The sequence below is a fragment of the Podarcis gaigeae genome, assembly GCF_964106915.1.
Source record: "Podarcis gaigeae genome assembly, chromosome: 15".
Classification (NCBI taxonomy): domain Eukaryota; kingdom Metazoa; phylum Chordata; class Lepidosauria; order Squamata; family Lacertidae; genus Podarcis; species Podarcis gaigeae.
In genome coordinates this window covers 10,822,674-10,841,627 of record NC_139692.1, presented here as the reverse complement: position 1 = coordinate 10,841,627, position 18,954 = coordinate 10,822,674, and the positions used below count along the sequence as shown (strand labels likewise).

General features: G+C 42.9%; 1 protein-coding gene across 14 annotated transcripts in view; it reads right to left on the bottom strand.

Moving 5' to 3' along the window:
• The window catches only part of CAMK2B (calcium/calmodulin dependent protein kinase II beta), a 203,663-nt gene that overhangs the window by 21,918 nt on the left and 162,791 nt on the right, over window positions 1-18,954 (bottom strand). For 4 of the 14 annotated variants that reach the window (XM_083713534.1, XM_083713545.1, XM_083713544.1 and 1 more), the window contains exons 14-17: window positions 17,420-17,457; window positions 16,929-17,000; window positions 8,869-8,913; window positions 1,556-1,604 (exon numbers count right to left, since the gene is read on the bottom strand). In XM_083713534.1, coding sequence (XP_083569660.1) covers window positions 1,556-1,604; window positions 8,869-8,913; window positions 16,929-17,000; window positions 17,420-17,457 — 204 coding nt within the window. Of the gene's footprint in view, window positions 1-1,555; window positions 1,605-8,868; window positions 8,914-16,928; window positions 17,001-17,419; window positions 17,461-18,954 lie in introns of all 14 variants that reach the window. The other 10 variants (XM_083713540.1, XM_083713546.1, XM_083713535.1 and 7 more) reach the window with 5 other exon arrangements.

Genomic DNA, 18,954 nt, shown 5'->3' with positions numbered 1-18,954 from the left:
GCACTGCAGGGAGTTAGGACCCTCGAGGGCCCTTCCAACTCTATGATTCTATGATTCTAATTAGGAGCAATAACAAAAAAAATTCCTTCCAGTAGCACCTTAAAGACCAACTAAGTCAGTTCTTGGTATGAGCTTTTGTGTGCATGCACACGAAAGCTCATACCAAGAACTGACTTAGTTGGTCTTTAAGGTGCTACTGGAAGGAATTTTTTTTGTTTTGACTATGGCAGACCAACACGGCTACCTATCTGTAATTAGGAGCAATGTTACTGCTACTTTTGAAATGTATTTTATAACGAATTCTTCGCCACCAAGTGTGCCAACTTGAATAAAATATTGCGGGGGGCCAGGTAAGTCCTACCCCACATAATTGATCAGGTGACCTGGTGCACACACACTATTGAATGGCAGTGCCCATAAAGTTTGGGGGGCTGGCCCTCTCAAATATTTTTTTTGGGGGGGACAAAGTCCCCATGGCCCCTAGGAGTTGGCTCCTATGCTCGCCACCAACTTTCTAATTGTTTCATACTGGACCTCAGTTTTTCTTTTTCTTTTTTGGGGGTGGGGTGAGGTTCTACACATAAATTTTCCTCTCCCCCCTCCCCCCCCACAACTTCACATTTTTAGCCGAAGATGACTGATGGGTGCCATGTAATCTCTGCATCTTTTGCTTTACCTTCAGGCAGCTCAAAGAGGCATGGAGCTCCTTTCTGCTGATCTAGATATATCACACATCCAAAAACAAGAACTGAAACATCTTTCCCAGCTCTAGCAGCTGAGATCATTCAATTGGATATGGAGACTTGGGAAGATCTGTATGCAAAACTTGTCTTCTGCCAAAGTGAGATCGGTTCCCATCCCTTTTATTTTATTTGCTCTCCAGTGTATAACTAGAAATTCTCCCTAAGGAGATCCAGTGGAGAGGTGAAGCCAGAAACATTCAGTGTATTATTTTACACTGAAGCAGGGGGCAAAGCAATTTGGATTCCCTATCACAGCTCAAGTAAGAGAAAGTTCTCGCAAGACTCAGTACCAACATCAACTGGGAACTATTTGTCCTGTATCTCCCAGGAAATCAATCACACAGCCATTGCCAGCATCAGGGACTGGCATCCCAGGGGAGTTGCTGGTGACCCAGAAGGACCCAGCCAGCTCTGATGCCTCCACAACAGCTGGGTTTGTGAGCCTTCATTTTATTTTCCCACAGTGCCTACACACACACACACACACACACCGCAATGCTGCTGGCACTACCACAGCCTAGGGGGACCCATCAACATAAATTACCCAAAGCCCTTCCAAATCTAGAGCAGGCTTTGCAAATACTATATGCAAATACTACATTTGGCCTTAAAGTTCATAGAATCCTTCATCTGCTTGTGTTCCCTTGTGACAGAAGGTCCTTATGCTCCTATCCAAGGCCACATTCATTCATTTCTTCCAAGTGCATCCATATGGCTTCTCAAGGACACAAATTCTCAGGAGTGTACAGGTGGGTTTGCTTTGCCAGATTTATATGGCATGAAACTTCTGTCTGACCCCTCAAGTCTGTTACCTTTCGTGTCCTCATCCTCTATGGTGGTGTTTGTGCTGTCGGAGGATTCCTGTGGAAACATACAGGGGTGGAAAAAAGGAGAAAGCGAAACATTAGTGGCTCTGGCCAGAAACAAATGCTGGAGGAGAGGTTGAACTTGCACAACTGGGCACATCAGAAGAAGGACCAGGGAGAGCTCAAAAGCCCTGCATCTAACTAAGTAATTATTAGGGGCACCCATTGTCTCTTTCCTGCCTCTAACAGGAACATCTTTCAAACCAAGTAGGTTCAAAGATATAAACGGGATTTCTGCCAGGAGAAGATGCAGGGATGAATCTTGACCAGGAATAAGAAAATCAAGGCTCTCTAGATGTTCCTGGACTACAATTCTCATATTTCCTGATAGTTGGTCATGTTGGCTGGAGTTGATGGGAGTCCAAGTCCATCAACATTCCATATCCCTGATCTAGACTTCCAACATGACTACATTCCTGAGTTCTTTCCACCACGAGACATCAGAATTCCATATATCTTCCTTCAAACCCCTCATCTTTTCCCTTTTAAATGAATGCTCCCAGATCAAGTCTTAACTTCCCATCTTCACAAAGGAAAATAGTTGAAATTATAGCAATTTTAGAGCAAGTCCATAAATTTTTTGCCTCTGAATGTGGAAAACCACCATTTTCACCTGCCATGAGATCCTGAAAGCCCCAGGGAACCATTAGGATGGTATTCAGCTAGATTTTACTTAGAGTAGACCCACTGAAATTAATGGCCCTGCCTTAATTTCATTGGGTGCACTCTGAGTAAAACTTAGTTGAATACCACCCTTAGTCACGATAGCTGTAGGTGCAGAGATGGCAGGCCTCCGAGGGCATAACTACACAATATGTTTATGAGCAACGAGAGCTTCCCTCCCATCCAATGCTAATTCTTGCAGAATGTTATACTGTGGACTATTATCCCCACCCCTTTTCCAGTTAATTTTAAAAAAACACCTAAATTTTGATTCCTAGCCACATTGTGAATGTACCATATTTTTCGCTGTATAGGACACACTTTCCCCCCTCCAAAAATCAAGGGGAAATGTGTGTGCGACCTATGGAGCGCAGGCTCCTTGGCTTCAGCGATAGCAACGCGAGGCCTCCGAAGCGCAGAGGGAGTGCTCCCTCTGCGCTCTGGAGGCTTCACATTGCTTTCGCTGAAGCCTGGAGAGCGAGAGAGGTCGGTGCGCACCGACCCCTCTCGCTCTCCAGGCTACAGCGATAGCCGCCTAAAGCCTCTGGAACACAGCGGGAGGTCCCGCTGCGCTCCCGAGGCTTTGGGTTCCTTTTGCTGAAGCCAGGAGAGCAAGACTCTCCCGGCTTCAGCTGAGAGGGAGAGTTGCGCAGCGCCCCTTCAGCCAAGAGGGGGGAGTATTGGAAGGGGCTCCGTTTCTCCTGCCGCTTCGCTGAAGGGGCGCTGAGCAGAGAGGGGGAGAATTTTTTTTCTTGTTCTCCCCTCTAAAACAAGGTGCGTCCTATGGTCAGGTGTGTCCTATAGAGCGAAAAATACGGTAATGTACAGTAGCTAGGCGCAGCAACTGGAGACAGTTTGGCAGGGGGTTGGACTCGATGGCCCTTGTGGTCTCTTCCAACTCTATGATTCTATGATTCTAGTTATTGGCTATCATGTTGTGCTTGCAGGCTTCCTGGAGGCATCTGATTGGCCATTGTGGGAAGCAGAACGTTGCACTAGATGGAGCTTTAATCTGACCTTAGCAGGCCTCTTTTTATATCCTAATGTTCTTTCTGTGTCTGTCTTCATGGGGAAACATTTGTGGTGCTACAACAACGCTAGGAGAAGATAGGGTTTCCAATCTTGTGTCTTCCTCTTGAAGGAACACATCCAGGACAGAATCTGTGGTAGGGAGGGGGGGGGTGCTTAACTTTCTCCTGTCTACCAATTTCCCCTGCAAATGCATCCCAGGGAGTTTAAAGTATTTCTGCCACCTGAGAAGCAAAGCACCTCTCCTTCCCGTCTACCAGCTCCCTCCACAAACGCCCTTCCCTACACTCAAGTCATCCTGACAACTTGGATTCTGAATCCTCATTTGCCAAGGCAACACATTCTCCCACCTTTAACTCTGGGCATCAATGATCACACTTTGGGCAAACAATTCCCACCAAATCCCAACCTATTATACCGTGCCAGATTATACCCTGTAAAGCATAAGCATAATTTAAAAACAAAATGAGCTCAGAAAAGAATCCTGGGGAAACATTATCTCTTCTTAAGAGTCACCTATGGGAACCAAACACAGAATAGTGCACCTTGCCAAAAATACAAACATTTTAGTACACGGTACATCCAGCAATTAAGGAAGAAAGAGAAACATATAGTAGCGCTTTTAATCTCAAAAGCGTTTTGCAGAGCTTGTCCTCTCACTGAATAGAGGAGAGCTCTGTGTCACGAACGCTGTATATTCAGCTCCTGTGTGTAAATCCAGCCCACTTCTGCTGCCCCGCTGATCAGGCCCATCATTACCCTGTCAATAACAGAGTGCCTGGGAACAGCTGAGCAGTATGCTTAACCTTCTCCACTGTGCTGCAGGCTCTTCTGGCTGAAGAACCCGCGCTCCTGCTTCTGTCCTACAGCAGGTGTAGCAGTTAACACTGTCCAGAGCAGGAGGCCAGTAACGAAAACAAAAAAAAATTCTGGACAATGTAAGATCACAGACCCTGTGAATGGGTGGAGGGAGTGGAGCATCAAGCTGAAAAGAACCATCAGCTCCAACTGACAGTTGCCCTGGGACAAAACAGCGTGAGAGGAGCACCCTCTGGCTCCTGCCATCAGCCAGGAAACCTAGGGCTGCTGGGAAGCTACACCTTCTGCCTCCCAAGAATAATATTGAGACAAAGGGGAGGCCAGAGTGGCAACAGCTACAAGGAACCCACTTCTCCCCTCCCTGCCTGAAAGAATACTCTGCTCCAACTCCCTCTGGCCCAGAGACTTGAGAAGCAAAGGGAAAGAACCCTCTGGCTCCATCTATTGGCCAATGGAACAAGAGCCACCAACAAAGGAAGACCAAGCTGGGCCAAACTGGATAAAAAATGCCCAGCACTTTGTTCCTGCCTTGAAGATCTCCCTCTTCTTTTTCCTTTCTCTCCCCTTTTTGTGCGCATCTGATCTTTCTAGTTTGCAAGCCTGGTGGCAGGGCCTCTGTCTCTGTGTGTGTGTTGATATGAGCCACTGTGGAAGACAGTCATTGTCTGGAAAGCAGGATAAGAATAGAGTAAATAAGTAAAGCCAAGGGGCTCCATTCAAGGTGCATACAATCAGCCCCAACAGTCATGCCAGCTGAGAAAGGTCTCTATGCAAAACTGAAGGGGGTGAGGGAGAGGGAGGGAGAATGCTATTCTATGTAAGAGGAGGAGCTGGAATCAGATTTGCTACCTCTGGTATGGCTTTCAACACTGGAACCCGATTTCTGGATTCTGGAGACTTCAGGGCTCGTTTTTTTCTGTTAACTCGTGCCATTTGGTGGCAGGGTTTTGCGATGTAGATAGCTGGCTGCTACCGCTGCCCAGGGGTCAGGACTGCAAACCCACTTTCCCTGTAGGAGGTCACACTATAACCTCCTGGAGGGAAATCTCGCCGAATCATTTAAAATTCCTCAAGCCTATGAATGAAAAAGAATTTGGACAAGTAAACAGCCAGCGCTTGAGGAATCACACTGGTACTGCCACCAAGGAAGAAAAATAAAATGACTTATTCAATTCTCTTGAGGAGCATCCGGATATGCTATTGTCTGCTTCAAATGGTCCTACTCTTATGGGATATTCTGCAGGCTGTGTATGCAGTTTAAACAAAAGTTGCCCTGATCCTCTGCTGCCCTTGCTTCTCTGCTGTCGTTTCTGAAAGCAAACTGCTTTGCATTTTCCTTATAATTATTGGAATAAATTAGAACACATCAAATTTTGCAGAAAGGGTCAAGAAATTCAAAGACACTTCTGGCAAGGGGAAAGAGGCTGCAAAACCATCTGGACAAGTGCATTTAACACCTCTGGATCTTAGGCAATTCACTTATCTGGTATTTCACCAGCTCCACGGGGCTGAAGGTCCTTCTAAGCAGATTAGATGGCTCTCACAAGAGATCAGACAAATCCATGGAAGGCAAGTTAATCAATGGCCCATATGATAGCTCTACGCAATAGGTTCAGAAGGAGCGCACTTATGTGTACCAGGTGCTGGAAAGCCATAGTGGGAGAAGCCTATTGGCTTTCATGTTCCTGTATGTTTGCTTTCTTGAGGCAGCGGATCAGCCACCCTAGGAAACAAGAGGCTGGACTATGTGGACTTTGCAGTCTGATCCACCTGCGCTCTTCTTATGCTCTTAGTTTGTGTGTGCCTCGTGGCACATTTTCAGAAATTGCTTATTATTATTATTAATTAAATTTATTTATGATGTCACAGTGTTTCTCAAATGCTTTGAACTCTGCCCTTCTAAACTTATGCCACCTTTTCTGTAGGTGGACGGGGATGAGTAGTTCTGATAATCTCCTGCATGGATGAATATGCAGAAATCCTTGCACGCTTGTATATACATATAATCTACTGCACACTAATATCTACAGAGTGGGGTAGTGATATCACACTTGGGAGCAAATGCCATTGATTTTATTTGTTCGCCAGATAGATGCACAATTCCATTGCCTTACCAGGGAGACACAGCATTAGAAAACCAAAAACCTCGTCAAAATTACCTACTGAAAAAGGGCTCAAATATGTGCTCTAATGTATACTTGGTTGTATGTTAAGGCTCATGAAAAATTTATAGGAAAGTATATTCTGGGAGAAGGATCATAAAGGTAAAGGTAAAGGTACCCCTGCCCGTACGGGCCAGTCTTGACAGACTCTGGGGTTGTGCGCCCATCTCACTCAAGAGGCCAGGGGCCAGTGCTGTCCGGAGACACTTCCGGGTCACGTGGCCAGCGTGACAAAGCTGCATCTGGCGAGCCAGAGCCGCACACGGAAACGCCGTTTACCTTCCCGCTGGTAAGCGGTCCCTATTTATCTACTTGCACCCGGAGGTGCTTTCGAACTGCTAGGTTGGCAGGCGCTGGGACCGAGCAGCGGGAGCGCACCCCGCCGCAGGGATTCGAACCGCCGACCTTTCGAGCGGCAAGTCCTAGGCGCTGAGGCTTTAACCCACAGCGCCACCTGCGTCCCTGAGAAGGATCATACCTCAATGGTAAAACACATACTTGGTATGTAAAAGGTTCCAGGGTCAATCCCTGACATCTCCAGGTAAGACTGGATATTATTTCTGTCTGAAACCCTGGTGAGTCACTGCCAATCTGACCAGGCATCTGACACAGTACAAGACAGTTTCCTATATTTCCAATTATATTCTTATTTCTCTTTTCTTTAAAAAGCCATATATCACATGGGGAGCTAAGCTGTCTTTGTTCCTAAGAAGTTTGGCTACTGCTTGCTTTTTTTGCTTTTTTTGGTCTACTTGAAGGTCAGAATAATTTCAGCAACAGCTCTGGCACAAAAGGTGATTCATAAAGCATAAAAATGGTAGGGTTGTGTTTTCCTTATTTTTTATGTATGAAGAGGGTTCCAATTTTCCAACTAAAAATGAACAAACTCTTGCTTGTGTTTATTGTCAGAACTATAGCTTCTTTTTTTAGAACTACTGGATACTGGAACGGGCTGGATTCTGGTACTATAGATACCATTTATGTGGTATGCTAATCCTGTTCAATTGTTGAAAAACACCAAAAACAGCAAAGGGGAAAAATTATTCTCTTATAGATCACATTTCGGGGGATCTCTGAAGCTATGATAAAAAACAGTAGATTTACAGTCTGGAGATGGCTCAAATATGATTAAAAGGTTTCCTTAAACCTAGAAGACAACTGTTCTCTCCCTGACAAAAGGGTCAGTGATCTCAATGTAAGAGGAGTTAATGACAACACATTTGAAGCATGCAAAGAAGCCTGACAGGCTCTCTATAAACCAGAGTCATTATAGTAGCAGAAGAAGGGTTTGTGCCCAATCAGAAGACAGCTGCAGGATCCAATCATAGTTCAGCATAGGGTCCCCATGACCTTTAACCAAATACGTACAGCTTTTATTTTCTGACATCAATGCATAGGTTACATTTTACTTTTTCAAAACAGATCAACAGCATTATTCAGCTTTCACTATATACACTTAAAGCAGGAAATACACTATCCGGAAGATGGAAAAAGAGAGGAGGGCACAATTGTTTCTACAATTTGTTTGCCTGGCCTCTACCCGGTCTTAAGTGTTTTTTGGAAACTCTGGTCGCCTTCCCCAAGCTCCATTTAATGGCTGCGCCAGATGCATTGAGTGAATGGGCTTGAAGAGGAAGCATAACAATGATGATAAGAAATTAAATCCCTGTGGCAGAGAATGGGTAAGAAAATGCTGGTTTGGGTGGAGGCGAGGGCTGTGTCCGAGCAATGGATGATTGTGGCATGGAGTAATTATGTCGTTCCTCAGCCAATCCGAGTTCTTGGATTGGTCTTTTTTGGTCTGCCTGGCTGCGTTCTTTCACTTCAGAATGAAGGAGCTCACGATTGCTGCCCTCTGGTTAGCTCCTCTGGGGTCAGAGTAGAGGCTTTCTCCCCCATCCTAACACCCAGAACAAACAGCCCAGGGGCTAAGGATAACCACACCAAAACACACATCATTGCAGATGGCAACTGAGGCAAGTAGCATTCCCCCACTCTGTAGCTTTTGGCTACAACCCAGACTATTTGATTCATTCTATCTCTGTGCCTAAAAAGCACCAGAGGAACTTTCCACCAGAAGAGGTGGAGAACCTAACCTTTATGATTCTCCAAAGAGGCAGAATCTTTTCAAACCAGAGCTGTGCCATCAGTCTCAATGACATGGCTGGGTTCATATTGGTGCATGGGAAAGAAGGGAGAGAAATGAGGTAAAACACAGCTCCCAGAGAACTATTCTATCTTCTTGGGCATACATTGACTCATTCATGAAGACTAGGCCTCAAGGAAAAGCTCCGTTGAGCAGCTCCACTTCAGATTTATCTGGCTTCCTTCAGATTTATCTGAAACATGCTTCCCAATAAACTCCAAAGGGCAACCTTTTAAACAAATGTCTACCATAGGAGGCAAGTGGATTGGTTCTATCTTATGTGGTTTCAGGCATACTGAAACAGACAAGAGGTGCAAAACCTGAGCCTACAGTCTGTCCCCAGAGGTGAAAATACACAGCAATGCAAGGAGCAGAAAGTCAATTTTTATCCAAGATTACAAAAGGGCAAACTGAGCAGAAGGAAAGACAGGCAGCAGTACCTTAATGCCGTCCACTGGGTTATGGATAACGGTGGTTTGAGGTTCCTACAGAGGAAGAAAGGATGAACCAAAGAACAAAAGGAAGAAGATAAAAGAAATGAAAGAAGAGATAAAGAAGAAAAAAAGGTGGTAATTTGAAGAGACAGGGGAAGAAATGGAGCAGAAAATGGCAGTAAAAATGTGAAGAAAAGGGAAGAGGGTGGAAAAAGACCAAGACCCACATGAGAGCAGGGAGGGGAAACAGAATGGAAGGGGAAAAAGCAAAAGGTAATTAGTTCAGCAAAAGGCAAATGATTAACAAACAGAAAGTGGCAGAGTAAATCAGGGACAGAAGAATCGAAACTGGATTTTTCATGAATGAAACCAAAAAATCATATTCAACCCCATGGCAAGATTGTTGTGAGCCCCTTGGAAATGGAGAGTGGAAGCTGACATTGACATTCAACCTTTCTGCAAGCCAAAGAAACCATTGCAATAGGGGAAATGATAGGAAGCGCCAAGGAGAAGAGAAAATGGCAGGAATGAGCTCCCCAAGGAAGTGTGGCCAATCCATACCATGGCAGTTAACATCTCAATACAGGCTCCACCTGAGATCATACATAGGGAAGAAGAAAAAGAAAAGAAAAAGAAGAGCAGAAGGCCCTTTGACCACATCCCCTAGTCCTGAAGAGAACTTTTCATTAAGAATGAAAGTCTATCCCATTCAGAGACGCTTCCTCTAGAAGGATGCTCTGGCGTATACCTTTCACCCATAGCAGCTCTGTGCAGAAGGATTTCACAAAAGACTGGGTTCCGAAGACTGCTCCTAGTGCAACCAATATCACCCTGCAAAATGCTAATAATCTTCACCACTGAATACTTACCTTTTGCATCAGTGTGGTGGCAGGAAACCTGACCATAATTTAAGAGACATTTAAGGTGTACTTACCGGGAAGAAGGTCCTACGAGGTGAGCCACAAAAAATGCACCACAATGATTTATTATTTTTTTAATGGGCCTTTTTAGGTCTGTGACAGCTGGAGTGAATATTTTGGGGTGGGTTTTTTTTTTTAAGTATTAAATGAGCTAGACTATTACATCATATTATTTTTGCCTGATCTGCTAGGAGCAGGTGATCAGATGCAAAAAAAAGTCAGGGCTTTTATACCTTGGCTGACTCTAGACACATCAAGAAAGTGATTCAGTTAAATGTGCTGTAAACTTCATGCAGGGAAATCCCATTGGTGAAAGGCAGGACTCCACAGCGCCATCTGGTGTCACAGTGTTATAACATCTATAAAGCACTTTATCTTTACGAATGTAGCTGAGTCCCTTGAGTAGCTAGAGAAGAAAAGTGAACCAATACTGAACTAGATTGACTAAAAATCTGATCTGCTAGAGCAGCTTCCTTATTCTCCAAAAATGTACAAAAGTAGCTTGATTAGGTCATTAATTATTTCATTAATCAATTTTGGAGCACTCATATTTTTTAAAGTTGCATAACGGCCATAAATAGGAACAGTTTTAAAGGGAATCATTTATTAGCAAGAAGCAATCTCTTAAAAAAACTGATTACAGTTCACACTTTTCCAGATTATTCTGATGTTCCACTGTTCTTCCTCCACTGTTGAAAGCAGGATGCCTCTGAAATTTCAGTTGCAGGAAATCACAAGGCTTTTGGCCTGATCAGCAGTGCTCTTCTTATGATCTTAAGTCTTCCCCACAGCTGACACCTAAAATCTAGGTCCTGCAAAGTGGCTAATGCTGCAGACAGAATATTAATCATTATCTTGGAGAAAAATCAATGGGACTCTATTTTTGTGGCTTGTGTTGGAAGGCTAGAGACCGCAGCTGATCCCAGGTGAAGCTGATTGGTCTGCAAAAGGGCAGGTTCTATATACATGAACGACCCATAGCCATGGTAACTAGCGTTACCCATTCTGGAGGTAAGCTGGTATTGGCAACCAAAGCAAGAAGTCATTATTGGCTTTGTGGGGAATGAAACAAAGCTAAGTTTGATGTTTGCTGCCCAAAGTCAGTTCTCATCTGAAGAGGCTGGAACGGTGGGTGGGAATATCTGCTGTGGGTAAATGGGACTGAATGGAGGCAACATAAGCCCCACAATTCTTTTCAAGATCCAAAGTTGCTTTTCTCGCCCCAGCAGCACACTTTGAATGGGAGCATTCACCAGCTACTTCCTAAAATTCACAGCTCCACAAGGGGCTCTGACTATGGAAGTCATTGAGTGATTGGCCCTTTGTTCTTTCAGCAGAGCCAAGATTTCTCTCAATGGACAATTGGTGAATTGGACTGGAAAAGACATCCATTTCGTAATGTCAAAAGCACCGTTTTTCAACCCAGTTTCTCTGGAGGTGCAAATATTTGTTCTTTTGGCACTGTTACAGAAGGAAGCTGTAGCTTACTGCTGTTGCTACACTGTGCCTAAAGAACTTGACATTCTTTCCCAAACTGATATTAACTTCTGGGGACTTTGCATGGTGGGAAAAGAATAATCAGGCTTTAGGTTGTTTTCTGGACTTCTTAATATCAAGCAAATAACATGTTTGAATGGGACAAATTCAGTACCAGTTTTAGAAAACGTTTCAACTTCAAATGCAAGGAGGGGAAATGTTTGGCACTGTTTGAGACGATATATACCAGACCAGCAATTACATGCTCTATTCTCGCTGGAAGTAATAGTTTATAATGTAACTAAAATATTTCAAAATGCCTCTTTTAAACCGATAAAAGCAACTAAGTGGGATGCAACGGCAATAAAATGCTTCAAAGGAAGGAATAAGAAAGGAAGCTAGAAAAGATAGATGCACTCTGCAATCTGAACAGGGCCGTATCATATAATAGAACAGCCATATAGAGCTGGCTATACCATAAGGATAATGCCTGAAAAATTCTACAAAACTTTGCTATTCCATTACAAGGGCTCATCTATGTGTTTTTTACACAGTGGAAATTCACATTACATTACTGGAAAATTGCATGTGTTGCCTAGAGAAGGTAGGTTATATGGCATTTGAGAATATTGCAAACAGACAATTATTTGAGGACTGAGTGCTCACTGTCCATATCCTGAACTCAATAGGGAGGCATGGCTGCAATGTATCCATTTATCCCAATATATACTCACTTGGCAGAAGAGGGCTACCACAAACCCTACAGGGCCTGGGACATCCTGATGTAAGACATTACGACATTACTGGTGGAACTTGAAACAATAACATATTTGGGGTGGGGCTTGGAACCTTACTGCTACTTACAGCGCAATCCTGTACATTCCTACTCAAAAGTAAGACCTGCTGAGTTCAGTGGGGTTTACGCCTGGGTATGTGGCTAGAAGAAAACAGCCTCAGTATCCTAACCTGGAGTAGTGTGCCCCGTACATTTTGAGCAATAATGCAATCAAACATGCAATTTTATAGAGCTCACGGCAACTACTGGTTAGATCTGCTTCTGAAAAAAACTCAATTTCTAGTTTCAATATAGGCATGGGGAAGGGCCATAGCTCAGCGACAGAGCATCTGTTTTGCATGCAGAAGGTCCTGTGTTTCAGTGCCCAGCATCTCCAGGTTGAGCTGGCAACAACCCGTCTCTGAAATTCTGGAGGGTCAATGCCAATCAGCGTAGATAACACTGAGCTAGATAGTCCAATGGTCTGACTCAGTATGTCAGCCTCCTATGACCCACTCTGTCCTTTCCTGTCTTTGAAGTTACAGCATAAGCTGTTGCCAAGAGGTTCCTCAGATGGTGATCTACAGATGATGGTGAGGCCCATCAGCATGCATCTTGTGTGATAGATAAAATAACTTGGACATCAGTCAATTCAAGTTTGATATGCAATGCCCTCTAGTATACAGTAGAAGAACAAAAGAAAATGTTATCTAATGGGTTGGATCCAGGCTAAGTTAGCTAAACTTGGTTTGACTGAAGTCAATGGAACTTAACAAAGACCTGACTAACTAGTTCCACTGATTTTGGCTGGTCCTTAGTTCAAGTAACTTACTCTGGATCCAATCCAATAAGCTTTAAGCTTCTCCAAATCAACTCTGAGAATTTAGACACTTTTTCTACAATTCTAATTCCTTTACATGACAATGCATCATTCATTTGTCAGTGCTTGTGGCAGAACTGGAAAGTTCTGAATGGTTCCTGTATGTATTATTGAGAGCACTCAGTTCATAGTATTTTCTTTGAATTTGTATAAGATGATAGCAAAATAACCATGCAACTTACCAGTAGTCTGGAATGCCCACGAGAATACAATAGGCTATTGCAATAATGACAAACACCTACACTTCAGAAATATTTCACAGCCACAATAAATCATTTAACTAATCAATCATTGGCAGGTAACCTGTGATAATCTTGTGAATGGTCATCAATTGGTTGAAGAAGGTTGTATGGTAAAATTAAGGATGCCTGAATTTCAAATGAGCGGTTGGATCCCATACAAACAAAAGTCTTCTGATGAGCGTACTTGATGAGGATTTATCAGAATTTCAAATATGAACATAGGAAAGAAATAAACTTTCCATACATATAGCTCAGTGGTGAGGAACATGTAGTCTTCCAAATGCTGGACTCTCAACTCCCATCAGCCCCAGCCAACGTGGTCAATGGATGATGGGAGTTGAAGTTCCAACAACATTTGAAGATCACACATTCTCCATCCTGGTACTAGACAAATGTAACAGACACAATAGATTTGTGGAAGCCAACACAAACAAGTCCTTCCAGGTTTTGGGAACTGCATAAGAGCCACCCAAGTTAATTCTAAGACCAAACCATTCAAAACTTGTTTGAAGAAATGTCAAGCAGTATGAAGCTACCGAATAATAAATAATTTGTTATTTTCAGTGTGACATTAAAGTGACCCAGATTAGGTTGAATTTAAGCCAAAGCATGTTTTAAGGAGAACATAATCCCAGCATGCGATTGGCAAGACCCACGTTTCTGTGCTTATTTGACTGAAAATGCCTGCTCATACTGGAAAAATGGATCCTGTGAAGCCACCCTTGGAAAGGATTTGTTAAGGCCAGAAAGACTAACAGGCCAATCTGTTACTCCCTATGCAGGATTACTTATGCAGAACCAATTGGGCAGCACTTATACTAACAAGATGCTGAAACAGATTGATGGCAAGTTGAAATGTTCTGCCTCTACTTTTATGTGTGTGTATGACAACACAATACACAAGAAAGGACGGGACGGGACTAGAAGGTGGAATGAATGCCCTCGTTTCCTTCTCTAAATCCTTGTGTCTTTTATATGCACACAACCAACATGCAGAACTGCAAGAGTGGATAATTGCTTTCCCCTCTATTGGGTCTCTGTGTGACAAAAAGGACACAAAGCTGAGGTTAATTGCTAAAACTATTCTGTCAGAACAAAAATTCTAATTCTATGTCCTTTTTAAAGCACATTCGGTAATTGTTTTGCTGGCACTATGCCTGTCCCCGACAGTTGATGCACAATTCTAGCTCAGCACCTCTGACTAAAGTAGATCTCTTATAAATAGATACTCTCTGGGGAACTCCTCCGCTCCTGCTTCTAGCAATCTTTAACCTTAAAAAAGTTTGTGCTGTCTTATTCAGTGTTTGTCTGACAGACAAAGAGATGGGCATTGCAAGAATTTCTTCAGCAGTTCTGCTACCCCTTAATCTGCTTTGGACAGGTGATCAGGAATCAATGCGTAGAAGAGGCCACAGGCCAAGGTCTGCGACATGGATAATTTTCGATCTATATATACTATTTGGAAGTCTGATAATTGGGCTAGAGCATGAGAAACCTACCCTGGATTGATTCAGCAGCTTAAGGAAACAGAGGTTACAAGGGAAGGAAGGGTTAGTTAAAATGCTGAGAAAAACACGGTTCTACCAGCATTGGTGAATGTGTCTCTGAATTATACTATGGAATAAAAGCATTTAAACAACAGACTTGACATACATGGTCTAAGAATGGATTACTTCAGGTTAGCTGCCACAGATTTAGGGGAGGGGGAAAATGCTAGCCCCACATATAAATTGCATGATCAATAATATGGCATTAAAACCCTACCTGCCTTTTGAAAGATCTTATAATTGGATGAAACCAGAAAAAAATTTGATTTTTTTTTACTTTTAATGTCTAGATTAAAAACAGAAAGTGATATGTGAAAAGTCAATTCTCACATCACCTTTATGATGTGGGTGCCCCTGAGATACAGAATCACATGGGGCCATAACCGCATGGGAAGCCATGTATGCAAAACAGTTCACACATGTAGAGGGTAATTTTAACCATCTTAGTGGAAGCATTCACTTCTGGATGTGATTAAAATCACCCCACTATATGGGGGGGCTACTTCAGTCATACAGAATTTGACGTCTCAGTGCCATCCATGCTAGAAAGGTCTTCAAGTCTAAGCACTCCTTTTCCTTATATATGATGCTCAAATCTGACTCTTGACTGTTTAAATATCAAACATATTCAGAGCCACAATGGTTTTTAAGCAGCCCTGAAATACTGTATTCTAGCCACTCAGGTCTGCATTGTTTACAGGCACTGGCCCAATTCAGATGTAACAATAGTGGACCAAGAACAAGCATTGTGCCTGCGTGCTTCAGACTCTCATTTACTCTTCTATTCTCTTGTATGGGGTTATCGAAAGCTTCTGAGGTTTGTTAAGCCACAGATTCCTGTTAGATATGATCAGGGAGATGTGGTTTGATCAGTCTACAAACAAGAACCTCAAGCCAAGAGCAGATTTTATGGCTTGATATCCTTATTTGTAGTCAGAAATTAAATTACAGTTTCCTGGTTCAAATATAATGGAAACTATGGTTCAACAAACCCTGGAAATTTTCTGTCGTGGCAGATGAAAGAAAGGAGGAAGGAAAAGGAAGTACAGAGGCACAACACTTGTCCTTGGTCCAATAAATAATGTTTTCTTGGACCAACTGGAGCATCTTTATATACTCAGAAATAATTATGCAGTTGGTTTTATAGGTTTCCTAACAAACTCAAGTCAACATTGCTGGCATTTTGTTAATCATCTTTAGATTTCCTAATTTTACTTGTAAAATTCATTCTGCTACAATTTGCCTGAGCACTCTAACTTAGGGCGGTGCATAATGTTTTTTTATTATTGCGACTTTCCCTTTTTAAGGAGAAAAATGCTTGTTTCTTCATTGGGTTCCATAATGAACCTTCTGCCCTCATTTCTTATTTCAGGAACAACTTTTGGTAGAGCAATCCAGCAGTGTGACATTCCATATCGATACCAATACTTGGCTCCCACCATCCAACATGATTCTACAACCAGTGGATCCTTGACATTTCTCAACACAGTCCTAAGAAAAGTTAGGGTTTGTTTTTTGCAGTTTGGGGTTTCCATCCACAGGCGGCAGTCCAGGGACTGATATAGCTGCTTGGGCCCCAGGGGAATTTCAGAGAGAAAAACATAAAGGGGACAGACTGGTGTGGCAAATGAGGCCTATGAATACTTCAGGTGGCTGGTGAGGTGTGGAAGACCTACAATACACTCTTTTTTATTGCTTCTGCCCAGAAATGATAATATTCTTTGCCCTGGTAATCAGGCTCTGAATCAACAGCTAAAATTTGCTTATCTCATTGCAGTGTTATGAGAACTACTGTGTTATGAGAACCTAGGAAACTGCAACCACCATAGAACCTTTTGGCAGAAGATTGCTGCCAGGGAACAGGTTGAATTTAGAAATGATGAATGTTAAATTGGGTTCTAAATTGGCGATATTCCAGTATCATGGGTCCAGCTGAATAATGAGTTAAAAATCTATGCAAAGGATCTATGGCAAGACCATGAAGAACACAGCAGATGCCCCCACTAAAACACACACATATACACACATTTGTGTTGCAAAAACAGCAGACAGCAATACATGGTACCACACGTCGGAGCCAGTAGAGGCAGAATGAATGTCATTCAAAAAATACATCTCTATTGCAATCCCTAAGTAAAACCTACATTAGCAAAACAATAGGCAAACCACAGTGTTCCCACGATCTTTTGCCAGAAGGATTGAATTAAAAGTACAAAAGAATCATACCAGCGCGGCTGGAGGAAGGGTCCCTTTCGGGCTGGTAACTCCGGTGCTGCCTTTGGTGCTGTTTGTTTGAGGCTGCAGAAGAGAAACACACATATACAAAAAAAAAAGAGAGAAGCCTCGGAACTGGAAGCCGAACAAACGCATTTGCCATGCACAAGTTTGCACCACCCAAACCCCCACAAGAGAAGGAATAGATAACCCCACATTCTACATGGCAATTATGTACAAATTATGTTCTGGTAGAGAAAGACGACCAAAAGAGGCCTTCTTTGCAAAGTGGCAAAAAGTTGTAGTGATGGCAGATTGTCTACAAAACCGAATAGTTCTTCAAACCGGCAAAGTATGACTACTCAATAAACTGAATTTTTACAATCGGTTCTGGGCTATGGATACACAAGGAAAGTATGCAAATAAAGTGATCTCTCTTAATATGGCATAATTCCTAACCTTCCCCAACTCTTCCCCCAGAAAAGCCTCAGAAGGATACTTACCTTCACGCCGTCAGCTTTCTTGTTCAGTAAACTCTTAGCTGCTGCATAGGGAGGAAAAGAAGATATTTTAGTGGCAACTCCCCCAGTGTCCCGAGACATATTCTGGGCTGCCTGAATAGCCAAAAAAGAATTACACAAGCCGCATTGATGCTGTTTCCTCATCAAATGCTAAAAGGAGGCTTGAGAATAATGGGTAAATCCCAAGCTCTATGAGTGTGGGCAAAGGCCCAACCTATGCCTTAGCCAAACGTAGAGGTGTGGAGGACAAAGTGCCTTGAACAGCCAGTTTCCCAAAAGAAGGGAGGTCAGCAGGGGGGCTGCAATACTTCTGTGAAGTGGACATTTCACTTGATAATACCACAGTCATTGTTGTTGTTTCTCAAACGGCAATTGGCTTGGACACATATTGGTTTGTCCAAACTCTGCAGAATCACAAGCAGGGAGTCTCTGTGGGACAGTGTTCAGCTTAACAAAGTGGCATTCTAAATGAAGTGGGACAGCATCCTTCTGTGGGTCAGCTCTCAAAACATTCTCCCAATCCATCACTTGGATAACATCCGGACTCTTCTTTATTCATTCTTTGGTGATCCAGATCTTTCTAATCAATCTAATGATATTATCAGATTTCCCTTGCATGCACTGCCTATCTTAGCTAAATATATACTGGTTTCACTTCCACTGAAATTTATGCACTTTGCAAATGGGAACATTAGATTCCTTTAACACCACCTGATGCAGCTCATTCTCCAGCCAGTATGTGAGTTCCAGATTTCCTTGACAGGTGCTAGGCAAATTTAGGCATGGTTACCTGCAACTCTTTGTCCTTTTACTCTAAGGGTCCTAAGATGGTTGTTGTTTTATATGAGCTGCAATACAAGCTGTCTATGGGACCCCATGTTCTAACAAGCATGCATCCTCAAGAACTTTGCTGCCTGAAATTTTAATATGCCTTATGTCATCCCAGCAAAGTGTTAATTCAACCACTTAAATATGTCGCGATGCTACACTCCCACCATTTTGTAGGTATGTGAGAAAGCCTCTCTGTACTTACTCTCATCCTCTTTCCCTGATCACACCTGTTGTGAACCGTTTGCGCTTAATCCAGCTTTTGCCCATTTGGTGCAAATTTGGCTGAGGCTAGTTGTAGTCCAAAACATTGAGAAGGCACCAGGCTGGCGAAGGCTAATCAATCAAATGTTAATCTTTTCCCTCTGATACTCTGTAGATTGCAATTTCCATTTCCCCCCCTTAAAAGTAGCAACATCACAATACAGCCTCATTTATCCCAACAGATTATAGAATGCTGGACGTATGTGAATAGTTTAGAGCCTTTGCATGGCTATGATGGTGTATGAGGACAAAAGATTCATTTATATAATAGAGATTCCTCTATAATTGCATTAGTCCAGAACGGTCTTTTTTGTTGCTTTCTGTTGTTTTTTGGCTGAGGAGAGACCCAAGAGTGATATGGCAGAGAAGCTGTTGTGGGGTGGGGGTCTGAAATGTAATGGCAAGGTTGGGAGAGGGTCAAGGGA